The 14,461-nt window shown below is 41.0% G+C and overlaps 1 protein-coding gene across 2 annotated transcripts in view; it reads left to right on the top strand.

Annotated features, from left to right (window-relative positions):
- Positions 1–1,019: 1,019 nt before the first annotated feature.
- LOC115166080 (tyrosine-protein phosphatase non-receptor type 11) overlaps positions 1,020–14,461 on the top strand; it is a 58,647-nt gene continuing 45,205 nt past the window's right edge. For both annotated transcript variants that reach the window (XM_029719744.1, XM_029719743.1), the window contains exon 1: positions 1,020–1,168. In XM_029719744.1, the coding sequence (XP_029575604.1) occupies positions 1,155–1,168 (14 nt within the window). In that variant the 5' untranslated portion in view covers positions 1,020–1,154. The remainder of the gene's footprint in view (positions 1,169–14,461) is intronic.

Here is a 14,461-nt window from a genome sequence, read left to right as displayed (position 1 = left end):
AAGATTGAAACTATTTTAAGGCAGTCTGACAAACCTCTAAAGTTGATTTCCAGACTTTTATTGAAAATGTTGATACTGGAGACTGTTATCAGAAGAAAGAATTTATACCGGCTGAGAAATGCATTGTCATTAATTGGAAGGTTGGTTATCCTCCCACAATGGATGGAAGGAATGTCAAATTATATATCAATAGATTAAGGGTATACTGTGCAACTTTCATAAGGTCTGTCTGCCTTATATGGAATACAGTACATGCACACGTCAGGGGAGATACATATTTAGGCAGTCCCTAGCTGCTGGGTGGCTCAGTCGTTGCCCTGGGGCTCTGTCATACTGTTGGTTGACACTCTGGGCTTGGCCTAACACACCTGAAACCAATAATAAATGTTTCACTAAGATCCTAAAGCTGAGTGGGGTGTGTTGGGTTGGGATGCTGCAGGGCCGTGGACCCCTAGGGGCAGGACCTGGTGACCCAGCTAGATTGTGTGCAAGTAAAAAGAGGTGCAACACAATATAATATTGATTATTGAATTATCAATGATCTAGTTCAGTCTTATCAATCACTTAAACATATTTAATAATGATCTCTTAACTAGCATGATGACTGGGCATTTTTGCTGACTTTATGTTGTTCTAAATAGAGAAGGCTAGAAGGGCCATGGATGCCCCTAAAAATGGGAGGAACCCCAGACCCCCCATCAAGTTATGCCCCCCCCACTTCTAAAACTAAAGTTGCGCCCCTGGAATAAGCTACACACTTTCAGTCTATGTTTTAGCTGCAGGGACCGCGTGGTACAATGAATATGACTGTGGGCTTTGGTGGCAACGATGATGATTATGAATATGGTCTTTTGCCTGTTAATGCCTGCAATGCAGTGAAGAAAACGATATGACAACAATAACGTCTAATGTAACTGGCCACTCTAACAGTACAACTGGCCCCAGCTTGCCCCCCCCCTCGTTGAAATGGTCTAGAACCGCCGCTGCTTTGGAGGCGGGGTGTGCTGCGATAATTTGTCTTTGGAGTTGAACATTGTTCAATAAACTCCCTCCTGAGTGCACGCTGTCCAACAGCGACACGGCGAAGACGTAAAGGGAACGCTCACTTTATTTGACTTTCCCTTCTCATTCGAAGACAGCTTTCTAAGACTGCTATGACGTCTCGCAGGTAAGACGGGCTTTATCGAAAACCATGGAACGAACCGGGAATAGGCCTTTCACCCATTATAAACAGCGTTTCATGACTTATTACAGGACATGTGTGGGACCTTCCGCTTACGAGCAAAAGTACTATGCATTTTCTCCGACCCTTTAAAACGCACAATGGTTGCTTCAATTAGGGGTATTTTTCGCTTTTGTCGGCATCTTGTAGCCTATTTGTGTGACAAAAGTTATTTAATGTGAGTTCAGAGTTGCAATAGAACTGTCATTGGCAATTAGGTGGAATACGCAATTACTTTCCTCTGATCATTTTACGTTTGTAAGCTATGGGACATCGCAAAACGAATGTGCCGTTGAATAATAGATTGATATAAAAGCGAATGTTCATTGGGTGGATGGGTCTTCTTTAAACGAGGGTCTTATTTGCTATAGCCCCAGTGCGCTCTCTCTCTCTCTCTCTCTCTGCTGTGTAGGAAATGGGCAGAAGTTGGCCTTTGATATCAAGGTGCATGGTTTGGCTTTTGCAGAGTGCTCTGTATTTGTAGTTGGAATGCAACAAAGTTGTTCAATTATTAACTGAAATGTGTCCCCTCATATCTTATTAATGTCAGTAAATAAGACATGTTTAAATGTACCCAGTGGACATGCACTGGTTGATCAACGTTGGAATAGATGTTGACTTGATTTCTGTGTCCAGTGGGTAGTGTCAGTCGCCTCATTAGAAAATGCAGAAATGATCTGAATGTAGCCACCACAGATCTGATTCTCAGACTTGCTTTCAATATGAGTGACAGATCTATAACTCACATTTCTACGTGAATTTGGTCGGGTCGCCAGAGATCTGTATAATGATGAGATGCTCATGCCTTAACAATGGGAGTCGTTGTCCCAAAGGCAGGAAGGCAGGCGACAAGCTTAGGTCCAAAATAAACTCATAGAAACGCATTGGGCAATTCTTTTTGGACAGATTCTGGCAAGAGTGAAACCTTTCGCTTCTCCTCTTCCTGTCAGGGGTCGCCCCAAAAAGCTGCCTGCTGGGCCTTTAACTGTAGCACAACCACTTAAGTGCCACAACTGCAGGATGTGTTTGAGTTCAGCAAAGGCTGTTTGTTGCAATATCAATCAAGACATTTTTGTTACATTTTCTGTACAAGGTCAAACCATCATACCATATGTATATTATGCTTTTTGAGGGAAGTGTGTAACTTTACTCAGAAATCTACTTCTGTGTGGTTATGTTATGCCAGAGAGAACCGAGAGCCCTATCTCTGCCCAAAATCTGTCCACACAGAAGTCGATTCATGAGCATTAAGCATACCCTTAATTATTAAGCAGGTGAGGATTTTTTTGTATGTGGAGCAATGAGAGTGTCCAATTTAGTCAAGATAAACATGAATTGCTATTTTGATATTTGAGGCATATTCTAATAGAAGTGAAATTCGAGACTGTATATGCATATTCATGAGGCTAGCATATCATCTCACTCTGCATTGAGTACAGGCGATTGACGTCAAAACCCCTCATCAAATATTCCCAAACTTATTCAATTAACGAGGTGTATCCACCAATCCAAAGAGAGGAATAGGCAGGAGCTTGAAAGCCCGCCGTTCTGCTCCGTGGACAATGAATCCCATTGTTAGGGTGGAGACATTATATCGTCATTATATGCACATCTCTGGTAATGCCTTTGTTGACATCTAGTCTAAAGGTGGGTAGTTGCAAGCCGAATTGGCCCACAGTACACAAAATAACATTCATAAACATCAAATATTTGACAAAATACGAAACAAACCATGAGGTTGGTGTTTGTAACCAGTTGTACAGTAATATAATAACAGTAAAATAATAGAGGAGGGTATAGGGCTATTCTGGATTGATACAGATGAAGGCGTCCAGAAGTTGGTTTGAGATTTGCCCGCAAATGTTGTCTTGGGCAGCATTTTCCAATGTCCTGCGGAGTCTGTGGACAAAGAGATGTTTATTATGAAGAGTATGGACTCAAAATCCACCACGTCAGCAATCCTACGGGTTGACAGTGTACATAGACACCCCTATAAGAGTACGCTCTGAGTGAGAGAGATGCATCACATCAACGTTTCCAAAAGCGGTGATTGCCACGGTATGGTAGAAGTAAAGCCGTGAAAACAAATGAATGGATGTTAGATAACAACAATGTCATTTAGCAATGCAGTCCTTGTGAGAACATACAAAGGCTTATGTTTCTGTTCTTTGAGAACAAAGTGGTGTAATTTATGGCACAGTGGCACAGTTAGGCAAAAATAACAGCTTTGCATCATTAATCCTGCCTGGATGTGGCGTTAGCTTCTGTGCATTTATTCTGGCAGTTGATATAGGCAGAGAGACTTCCTCATCTAAGTAATGGTAGGGGAAACAGTAGTAGTATTGAATTGGAGTTAGTTGTTTATAGGTTGTCACGATACAGTATCATTATTATTTTGATACTGGTATTTCCGATGGCAAAAAAAAAAGGAAAACATTAGTCAGACCAACCTTTATAGTCCTCTATAGCTCGGAAAATAAGCAATGGGACTGAGTAACATTAGGACAGTTTATCTCAAGATTTCGTTTTCCTTTCCATTATGTTTCTGGAAATCATAATGCTGGTATTGTGATAACCTAGTTGGTTAGTGGGTGTTTTTCCATCCTTTGTCATCTGTTCTGTTTAGCGTGAGGCTCAGTACTTCCTGCTCCTGTGAGCCACAGGATAGCAGTTTCTGACACATTCATCTGAACAATAGCCTGGGTGCCATCTTGGAAAGACCGAACTTACCATTTAGCAGTCAAAACTTTTGAGTCTCAGTTTTCACTTCAGATCAACCAATAGTTATCGTGTTCCTCCTCTATTACCTTTTTGTTATGAAATGCAAAGTCATTCATAACTATTAGTGACATTGAGTTCAATGAATGGTATCATTTTCAGTAAAGCACATCCCAAATGTTCTAAAGCCGGTGGTGTATATTTTATTTAACCTTTATTTTATCAGGGAGTCATACTGAGACCAATGTCTCTTTTTTTTACAGATGAGCCCTGATCTATAGAAAATACACATGAAAATATACACTGAGCGTACAGAACATTAGGAACACCTTCCTAATATTGCGTTGCACCAGCTTTTGCCCTAAAAACAGCCTCAATTCGTTGGGGCATGGACTCTATAAAGGTGTCAAAAGTGTTCCACAGGGATGCTGGCCCATATTGACTCCAATGCTTCCCACAGTTGTGTCAAGTTGGCTGGATGTCCTTTGGGTGGTTGACCATTCTTGATACACACAGGAAACGGTTGAACGTGAAAAACCCAGCAGCGTTGCAGTGCCTGGTACCTACCATACCCTGTTCAAATGCACTTAAATATTTTGTCTTGCCCATTCACCCTCTGAATGGCACACATGAAAAATCCTTGTCTTAATTGTCTCAAGGCTTAAAAATCCTTCTTTAACTCGTCTCCTTCCCTTCATCTACACTGATTGAAGTGGATTTAACAGATGACATCAATAAGGGATCATAGCCTTCACCTGGATTCACCTGGTCAGTCTATGTCATGGAAAGAGCAGGTGTTCATAATGTTTTGCACACAGTATAAATACAAAATGCAAGCAGAAAGAAAAACAAACACATTCATCAGTAATGAGGTGCTCAATCAGCTTTCTGAATTGCCCTTGAAGCACCAGAACATCAAATTTAAGAACATTTTGAAGATTGTTTCACAAATAAGGTGCAAGAAAGGTAAATCAGCTTTTAGTTAACACAGTAGAGACTGAAGGAATTTCCAGTTAGCCACTCCTGAGACTGAGCGTGGTAACTCATACCTCTAAAGTTAAGTAATGATAGGCACTGTGGGAGTTTTTGTAAAAAATGTTTTTGTTATAAATGAAAACATAGCAATGTATCAACCTACGTGACTTCAAAGAGGGCCAACCAACTTTCTGGTAGATAATGCAGTGATGAGTACTAAAATTGTCGCCTGTAATAAAGCACAGTCCGCTATGATGAACCGCATCTAATGGCTTTATTGAAGTGGTAGCTGTTTTGAACTGCATGGATCCCCATTGCGGTTGAATGCAGACTTGCTTTATGGTGCACTCCAATTGTATTGTACTTGAGAAGTCAGCCTAGGCTACTGCTCAAATGTTGCTGTAATAGGCCTACATATTTGTCCTCTGCATGGTGTTTTGTCGCAGGTTTAGTTTTTGGGTTATTCATTGTCAATCTTTAAAAACTGAAGCCAGACTGCAACATTTTAGTAGTCTAGCTTGGACTGTGGCATGTGTGTGTACACTTTCCCTCTGCTGCGTGCGGTTAACAGGAGACCGGAAAGCAGCGATACGAGTTGAATTCACCGATACGAGCGCATCAGGCTGTCATTTCAGAAAGTACATGACTCAACTATTGACTCATTTATACTTGCTTGTGTGTCCTATTAAGCCCGCGGGCCTTGTGTTTGATATGTGTGTGTCACGTCCTGACCAATATTTAGGTATTATTTGTATTATATTTGGTCAGGACGTGGCCAAGGTATATTTGTTTCGTATTGTGGGGTTTTGTGTGTGGTGTAGTGGGGTGTGTTAGTTTTGGTATAGGCTCTAGGTTTGTTTTTCTATGTGTAGTTTTGGGTGCTGGACTCTCAGTTGGAGGCAGGTGTTTCTAGTTGCCTCTGATTGGGAGTCCTATAAGTAGGTGTGTGTTTGTTTGGTAGGTTGTGGGTAGTTGTATTTTGCACTGCGTTTATTATGCCTGTAAAACTGTCACTAGTCTTATTTCGTTTTCTTGTTTTTCCTCCGTGTTCACATTCATTTAATAAATTAAGATGATGATCACTAACTCCTCTGCGTATTGGTCCACGTTCTCCGACGATGATTTCGCTATATCGTCTGACGACGAAGATTTCTGTGACAGTGTGCTAGCCTATTAGCCACGTTATGACTGGCTTTTGATTTGGTTTATTAGGATCCCCATTAGCTGACGCCAGTGGCGACAGCTAGTATTACTGGGGTCTGACATATAACGAGAAATTAATTACAGACAAAAGACTTTACCATTTACATACATTTAAAAACATTAACATGTAGCGTGTGTGTGCGCATCTATCAATTATACACACATGTCAGTACACACACATGTACATGTACTAATAGTTGATTGTATTGACATTTACAGCCTTAGTTAAAATTGTCAGGTTTTTTGTTCAAAATTATTGAAACTCAAACAGTGCGTCCTGTATGGGTGGAGGCAGCAAAAAATGTACCAGGCCAGCTGTAATTTACAACCTGATAGCAATATTTTTTTTAACTACCAAGAAATGTATTGGTGAATTATATTAATCATGCATTGAACTGCATCCATCCACCTGCATACATCTATTATCCTAACAATGCCTTACTGTACGTCATGGAATTTTGAGTCAAATAGAACCTATTTTTAAAACCTATAAAGTTGGGAATTTTATATATATTTTTTACTGATATTACGATTGTCTGTTTGTTTCATATCTGCAAAGTAGTTAAAACGCTGTCAGTTCCACTTTTAAGGAAGGCATCTTGCACATCACAGGAAGTAAATAGTTGAAATATAAACAAAGAGTCACTAGAACGTGACGGGTTAACCGTCGAGTCAGCTAGAGGATGGCAGAGGGAAGAGCAGCCGTTTGGCTGACCAGGGTCAATTAAATCACGTTTTTTCTCCCAAAAAAAGTCTGCCGAGAATAAATGCTGATTGGCATAAGTGATGAGTTTATTCTTCTCAGTTAGGATGCCAGAGTCAGTCAGAACTTTCTTAGCCAGGGTAGAAGAGGAGTTTGTATGCTTCAGTGCATTTACTTTTTTTATGGATCACCAGCAGTCAGAGATGGAGCTTAAAAAGAGCTTGATTTTTGCTTTCTTAATCGAGATCGTATGGCTGCACGATTTGGACAAAATATCTAATTGCGATTATTTTGCCAGATATTGCAATCGTGATTATGAATTGAGATTTTCAAGCACTTGGGGGAAAACTGGCTAATTCCATCAGACAAGTGTCAGGTTAGATAATGTCGCTTCTAAAATGAGATCATATGAATGAATACAAAACCAATTGAAATACCATTGTTATGCATATGCTAATAGATAGGATTATTACACGTGAATATTAACAAAACAAACATACATTTTTAACATGATCATCAAAATATCGTGTGCTATAAGAGCAGCACAAAATGTATTAATAACATGAATAAGTTAATTATTTAGTCGGGCACCATAGGCTGCAGATGGAATAGGAAGCGTATGATTGTGTAATTATGTATAAGTAGTTTTAATCATTATTATAATTCAAATTGAAGTCAAAGTGCCTTAACATGTAACACGTAGCCTACCAATTGCAAAGGTGCAGCCTGTGTCCAAAACATTGGAGTCTGGTCCAGTCTGGTCCACGTTTGCGGCGTTATCGTTATTCACACTTGCTGCTCCTCATTCAGGCCCCAGGCAGCTAAAGCGTCTCTCAACCCCAGACCCTTGTTTTCTCCCATGTTGATCTCCAGTGAAGTAGCCTATAGGTGTTTGCAAGCACCAACAATTCAGTGTAAACTTCTCATCAATAAAGTGTACTTTCAAACTAATGTAGGGCTTGGTTGTTTTACTAGACCAAAGGTAATAATCAACGTGTGAGTTTCAACTTCTCGCTTAATTTTGTTTATACAGTGTTGGGATGACAATTTGGGAAATTGTCTTTAAAAAATATTCTCACTCCTTGACTTTTTCCACATTTTGTTGTGTTACAGACTGAATTTTAGATTGATTAAAATTGAGGTTGTGTGTCACTGACCTACACACAAAACTCAATGTCAAAGTGGAATTATGCTTTACGTTTTTTTGTGTTTTTTTGACTAATTAATCAAAAATGAAAAGCGGAAATGTCTTGAGTCAATAAGTATTCAACCCCTCTGTTATGGCAAGCCTAAATAAGTTCAGGTGCATGGATTAAGTGCATGGACTCACTCTGTGTGCAATAAAAGTGTTTAACATGATTTTGTAACCCACAAATAAAATGATCTGTAAGCCCCTCAGTTGAGCAGTGAATTTCAAACACAGAGTTAACCTCAAAGACCAAGGAGGTTTTCCAATGCCTCGCATAGAAGGGCACTTACTGGTAGATGGGTATAAAAAAGCAGACATTGAATATCCCTTTGAGCATGGTGAAGTTATTAATTACACTTTGGATGTTACACCCAGTCACAACACAGATACAGGCATCCTTCCTAACTCAGTTGCCGGAGAGGAAGGAAACCGCTCAGGGATTTCACCATGAGGCCAATGGTGACTTTAAAACAATTACATAGTTTAATGGCTGTGATAGGAGAAAACTGAGGATGGATCAACAACATTGTAGTTACTCCACAATACTAACCTAATTGACGACAATACTAACCTAACTGACGGAGTGAAAGAAGGAAGCCTGTACAGAATAAAAAATATTCAAAAACATGCACCCTGCAGTCAAACTGCAAAAAATATGGCAAAGAAATGAACTTTATGTCCTGAATACAAAGCGTTATGTTTTGGTCAAATCCAACACAACACATCACTGAGTACCACTCTTCATATTTTTAAGCATGGAGGTTGCTGCATCGTGTATGCTTGTCATCGGCAAGGACTATGGAGTTTTTGGGTTAAAAAGAAACAGAATAGAGCTAAGCACAGGTAAAATCCTAGAGGAAAACCTTGTTCAGTCTGCTTTCCAACAGATACTAGGAGACAAATTCACAAATCCTTTCAGCAGGACAATAACCTAAAACACAAGGCCAAATATACACTGGAGTTGCTTACCGAGACGGCATTGTATGTTCCTGAGTGGCCGAGTTACAGGTTTGACTTAAATCAGCTCGAAAATCAATGGCAAGACTTGAAAATGGCTGCATAGCAATGATCTACAACCAACTTGACAGAGCTTGAAGAATTTAAAGAATAATGTGCAAATATTGTACAATACAGGTGCAAAGCTCTTAGAGACTTACCCAGAAAGACTTAAAGCTGTAATCGCTACCAAAGGTGCTTCTAACATTGACTCAGGAGGTTGAATGCTCTTTCCATGACATAGCAGTGTTTCCCAAACTTAGTCCTGGGGACCCACAGGGGTTCACGTTTTGGTTTTTGCACTAGTACTACACATTGGGGTCCCCAGGACCGAGTTTGGGAAACACTGAATAGACTGACTAGGTGAATCCAGTTGGAAGCTATGATCCCTTATTGATGTCACCTGTTAAATCCTCTTCAATCAGTATAGATGAAGGGGGGAGACAGGTTAAAGAAGGATTTTTAAGCCTTGAGACAATTGAGACATGGATTTTGTGTGTGTGCCATTCAGAAGGTGAATGGGGGAAAAAAGGGTATGGTAGTAGGTGCCAGGAGCACCAGTTTGTGTCAAGAATCAAATGAAATCAAGTTTTATTAGTCACATGCGCCGAATACAACAGGTGTAGACCTTACAGTGAAATGCTTACTTACGAGCCCCTACAGTGCAGTTAAAAAAAATACTGTGCTGCTGGGTTTCAAATCAAATTTCACAGTTTCCCGTGTGTATCAAGAATGGTCCACCATCCAAAGGACATCCAGCCAACTTGACACAACTGTGGGAAGCATTGGAGTCAACACGGGCTAGCATCCTTGTGGAACGCTTTCGACCCCTTGTAGAGTCCATGCCGACGACGAATTGAGGCTGTTCTGAGGGCATTTTAATCCCACCTTGTAACGCAACAAAATGTGGAAAAAGTCAAGGGGTGCGAATACTTTCTGAAAGCACTGTATGTGTGAGATGGAATCTTTAGTCTCCTGTCCAGCTTGTTTGTCATCTTGTTGAAGCCGTCTTTGCTGACAGCCAAAGACATGATTCTTATTGACACTATGTGATAGATCGGCGATAGCCTCTGTGATTTCAATGTTTTTTTTGTAGAGCGTTACACTTGAAAACGCATTGGCAATCAATGTCTGTTTAACGCAGGTGGCTGGCTATGGCTGAGGGTGTTTGCTGCTGTCTTTTTTTGACCATGCAATTGGCGTAAAGTAAGGGCTGGTTCTTCTTCAAATGGTTCAATAAATGTGTTGGGTTGCCTCTTGTTGATGCCACAACTCTGAGGCACTTTTTGCATAACACTTGCATTTGGTTGACATCAGTTTACCTGTAGCCGAAATACTGCCATACCGTCGAATATGCGCCCTTCTTTTGCACCAAATTGACGTTCTCGTTAGCACTAGCAGTACTCATGTTTCCGACACTCTGTGAAGCCCTTTCTCTCGTCGCCAGTAATTCACGATAAGAGCTGCTATAATTACCAATGCAATCAAATCCTTTAATCTTCCCTCCTGCTGTGTTTGATTTAGGTTATCACATTTTGATATCATTTCCAGCACCTGTTTGATGCATGAACACAGCACTCTCAAATGTATGTGCCAGTTTGTCATTTCGTTGGTAGGTTTGGTTGGAAATGTGTTTCTTCTGTTATTTGTAGGATTCAAAGTCTATGCAGTTTTTCTATGCAGCTTTGGACTTTTGAGTGGGCGTGGTGAAAAAAGACAACAGGTTTAGGTCAGAGAAAAAAGGAAGTCACTGTTACTGGCTAATGACCACCTAATACCATTTAAAGGGGCAGCTCACAACTGCCCAAAAACAAAGTTTGAAATATGAAAAACTATCCCTTTAAATGTGTACATTTCTGACTTCATAATATTGCTCCAATTGGAACTACAATAACATACATTTTAACAACCAGGGGCTAAAGTTGCATTTTTAAGAGGGAGCAGTCTAGGCCTTCTATGGTTATTTTTAACAGTTAGTTTTTCATATCTGCTTTCTTCTAAATTATGACTGATCAACCTGTTTGCTTCAACAAATATGCACTGGTGGTTATCAAGGCATGGGCCATGACAATGTACACTCTCAGACAATGTATAATGGTCAGGTTATATTAAAACACCAATGCTACACTCCTTGTCTGGCCATAGTTGAACCTGTAGCTCCATGTAACCAGAGTAGCATGATTTGCGCTTTTAAAACTGTGTGTGCATAGCCTGTGCTAGCTTGCTCATGCAAGTTAAATGGATTGTCCTTTAATTAAGTGTAAAAGCCCTCTTTTCCCATGATTTCCAATATCAGCGCACACAATCGGGCAGATTAGTTAGCCATCCCATGAAAAACGGATGGGGTTAGTCCATAATATCCCTCAAATACTTATATGGCTATCATGCGCAACATGAAAGCGCTACGTTAACTACTAGCTTCTAGACGCTAGCTGGCTACATACTGATGTGAGGCATCTATCCGCTGAGGGTGGGTTTGCACTGCATGTACTGTAAATACCCCAAGATCATCAGCTGTTCTAAAAATACCAGCAGCATGACCAAAATCCACACCCCAGGTCTTGTCTGTGACCGATATAGCCCTAACGGGGCTTTCATGCAGCATTCGGGGCACTAAGTATATCACCTTTTTGTCACCAGGCCTAGCCAGTGCTTTAAATAGCCACGGCTGTATTGAACTTGAGACATTATGTAAGAGGATAGAGAGCCTGGCGTGCTAGATGCACGTGGGGCCTCTGTTTCCCCTGTCTGTCTGAGCAAGCTAGCGCTCTGCTCTGTGCTATGTTTGCCCGCTGAGCCATGGCTCTGACTGTGTTGCTCTCCCTTCCTCTCTTTCCCTTCTTCTACCCTTCTCTCTCACTCTACCTCTCGCTCTATCGTATTTTATTCAAGTCTCTCAATGACAGTTTTATTTCTCTCTCCTCTTTCTCTCTCTCTCTCTCGCTCTCTTTCTCTCTCCCTCCCTCCCAGTGCTCAATGCATAATACAAGGAAGTGAAGCGCCTGGTAGTTGTCAAGGAAAACCTATTCTTGGAAAGCCCTGAGTCACTCCTGCAGTCATGTTCTGTGGAGATAACTATGATACTTGTAGCATGAGGACACCACAGAAAGGGCATACTTCATGTCTTTTTATATTTCTAATTGTATTTTTAACTTGTGTAATTTATAGTACAGTAAGTCAAGTTGTCTAAATGGGTAAACAAAATGAGAAACAAGATTTTCCACTTTGGTGGCGCACATCTTTACAATTTTATCTATTTCTGAAAGCGATTTCTCAGTGAGAGATGGGGCAAGCATGGATACTACCAGTTAATCATTCAACTCTGCATACAGAAAAAGTGAAAGGGCAAACACATTTGCCCCAGACTTACACAACAACCAACCAAATCATAGTTTGACAAAAAAATCCCATTCTGGTTTTCAGCGAAAAGGTACACGGAAGGGCTGTCCACTCACACCCCATCACATTGGTTTATTGTATGAATACCATTGTAACATTTTAGCTAAAGCGTTCAGGTATAATGCTTTATAACTTGTTATAAACATGTATTAGCCTTTATAATTTCTTAGAACAATGCTTATAATGTCTCTTTATGCACCAATGCCAATGAGGGTGAACTTGTTAACCATTAGCGTCTTCATGGCAGACTGAATAGGACCCCTGGGGCTGGATCAAGCTTAAGCACAGGGTTTAAAATGGGAAACTCTTAATAAACTGGCCTGGCCTCAAGGTGTCATGTCTGGGCACAGGCTGCTAGTGACGTGAGCTTTCTGGGGAAAGTCTACTGGTTTCTTGACTTCAGTGTGACCTATAATGTATATTCTTTATTTATTTATTCTTTATTTATTGGCGAAGTAGATGGCATGGCTGAGCATTGAACGCTGCTCAAATTTAAAATGTTTGGTTTTGTCCTTGTCAGCGTCATGTCTATCTTTATTCATCCACCATGTCTTGCTTGACATGCAGTAGCAATTCTCCATAGTGATTATTCCTCTCAAATGTAAGTAATCATATACAGTGTCTTCGGAAAGTATTCAGACCCCTAGACTTTTCCCACATTTTGTTACGTTACAGCCTTAACCTAAAAATGGATTTAAAAAAAAAAAATCAGCAGTCTACGCACAATGCCCCATAATGACATAGCAAAAGCAGGTTATTAGAATTTTTGCAAATGTATTAAAATAAAAAACAGAAATACCTTATTTACATAAGTATTCAGACAATTTGCTATGAGACTCAAAATTGAGCTCAGGTGCAATCTGTTTCCGCTGATCATCCTTGAGACTTTTCTATAACATGATCGGAGTCCACCTGTGGTAAATTCAATTGATTGGACATGATTTGGAAAGGCACACACCTGTCTATATAAGGTCCCACAGTTGACAGTGCATGTCAGAGCAAAAACCAAGCCATGAGGTCAAAGGAATTGTCCGTAGAGCTCCGAGACAGGATTGTGTCAAGGCACAGATCTGGGGAAGGGTACCAAAAAATGTCTGCAGCATTGAAGGTCCCCAAGAACACAGTGGCCTCCATCATTGTTAAATGGAAGAAATTTGGAACCACCAAGACTCTTCCTAGAGCTGGCCGCCCGGGCCAAATTGAGCAATCGGGAGAAGGGCCTTCATCAGGGAGGTGACCAAGAACCGATGGTCACTCTGACAGGGCTCCGGAGTTCCTCTGTGGAGATGGGAGAACCTTCCAGAAGTACAACCATCTCTGCAGCACTCTGTCAATCAGGCCCTTATGGTAGAGTGGCCAGACGGAAGCCACTTCTCAGTAAAAGGCACATGACAGCCCACTTGGAGTTTGCCAAAAGGCACCTAAAGACTCTCAGGCCATGAGAAACAAGATTCTCTGGTCTGATGAAACCAAGCTTGAACTCCTTGGACTGAATGCCAAGTGTCACGTCTGGAGGAAACCTGGCACCATCCATAGGGTGAAGCATGGTGGTGGTGGCAGCATCATGCTGTGGGGATGTTTTTCAGCGGCAGGGACTGGGAGACTAGTCAGGATTGAGGCAAAGATGAACTGAACATAGTACAGAGAGATCCTTGATGAAAACCTGCTCCAGTGTGCTCAGGACCTTAGAATGGGGCAAAGGTTCACCTTCCAACAGGACAACGACCCTAAGCACACAGCCAAGACAACACAGGAGTGGCTTTGGGACAAGCTGGGCTACCCATGTCCTTGGGTAGCCCAGCCAGAGCCCGGACTTGAAGCCGATCGAATATCTCTGAAGAGACCTGAAAATAGCTGTGCAGCAATGCTCCCATCCAACATGGTAGAGCTTGCGAGGATCTGCAGAAAAGAATGGGATAAACTCCCCAAATACAGGTGTGCCAAGCTTGTAGCGCCATACCCAAGAAGACTCGAGGCTGTAATCACTGCAAAAGTTTCTTCAACAAAGTACTGAGTAAAGGGTATGAATACTGAATATTTTTTTTTCATTTTTAAT

This window comes from Salmo trutta, chromosome 28 (genome assembly GCF_901001165.1).
Source record: "Salmo trutta chromosome 28, fSalTru1.1, whole genome shotgun sequence".
Classification (NCBI taxonomy): Eukaryota; Metazoa; Chordata; class Actinopteri; order Salmoniformes; family Salmonidae; genus Salmo; species Salmo trutta.
The sequence above is the reverse complement of the archived record's forward strand: the minus strand, read 5'-3'. Positions and strand labels throughout refer to the sequence as shown.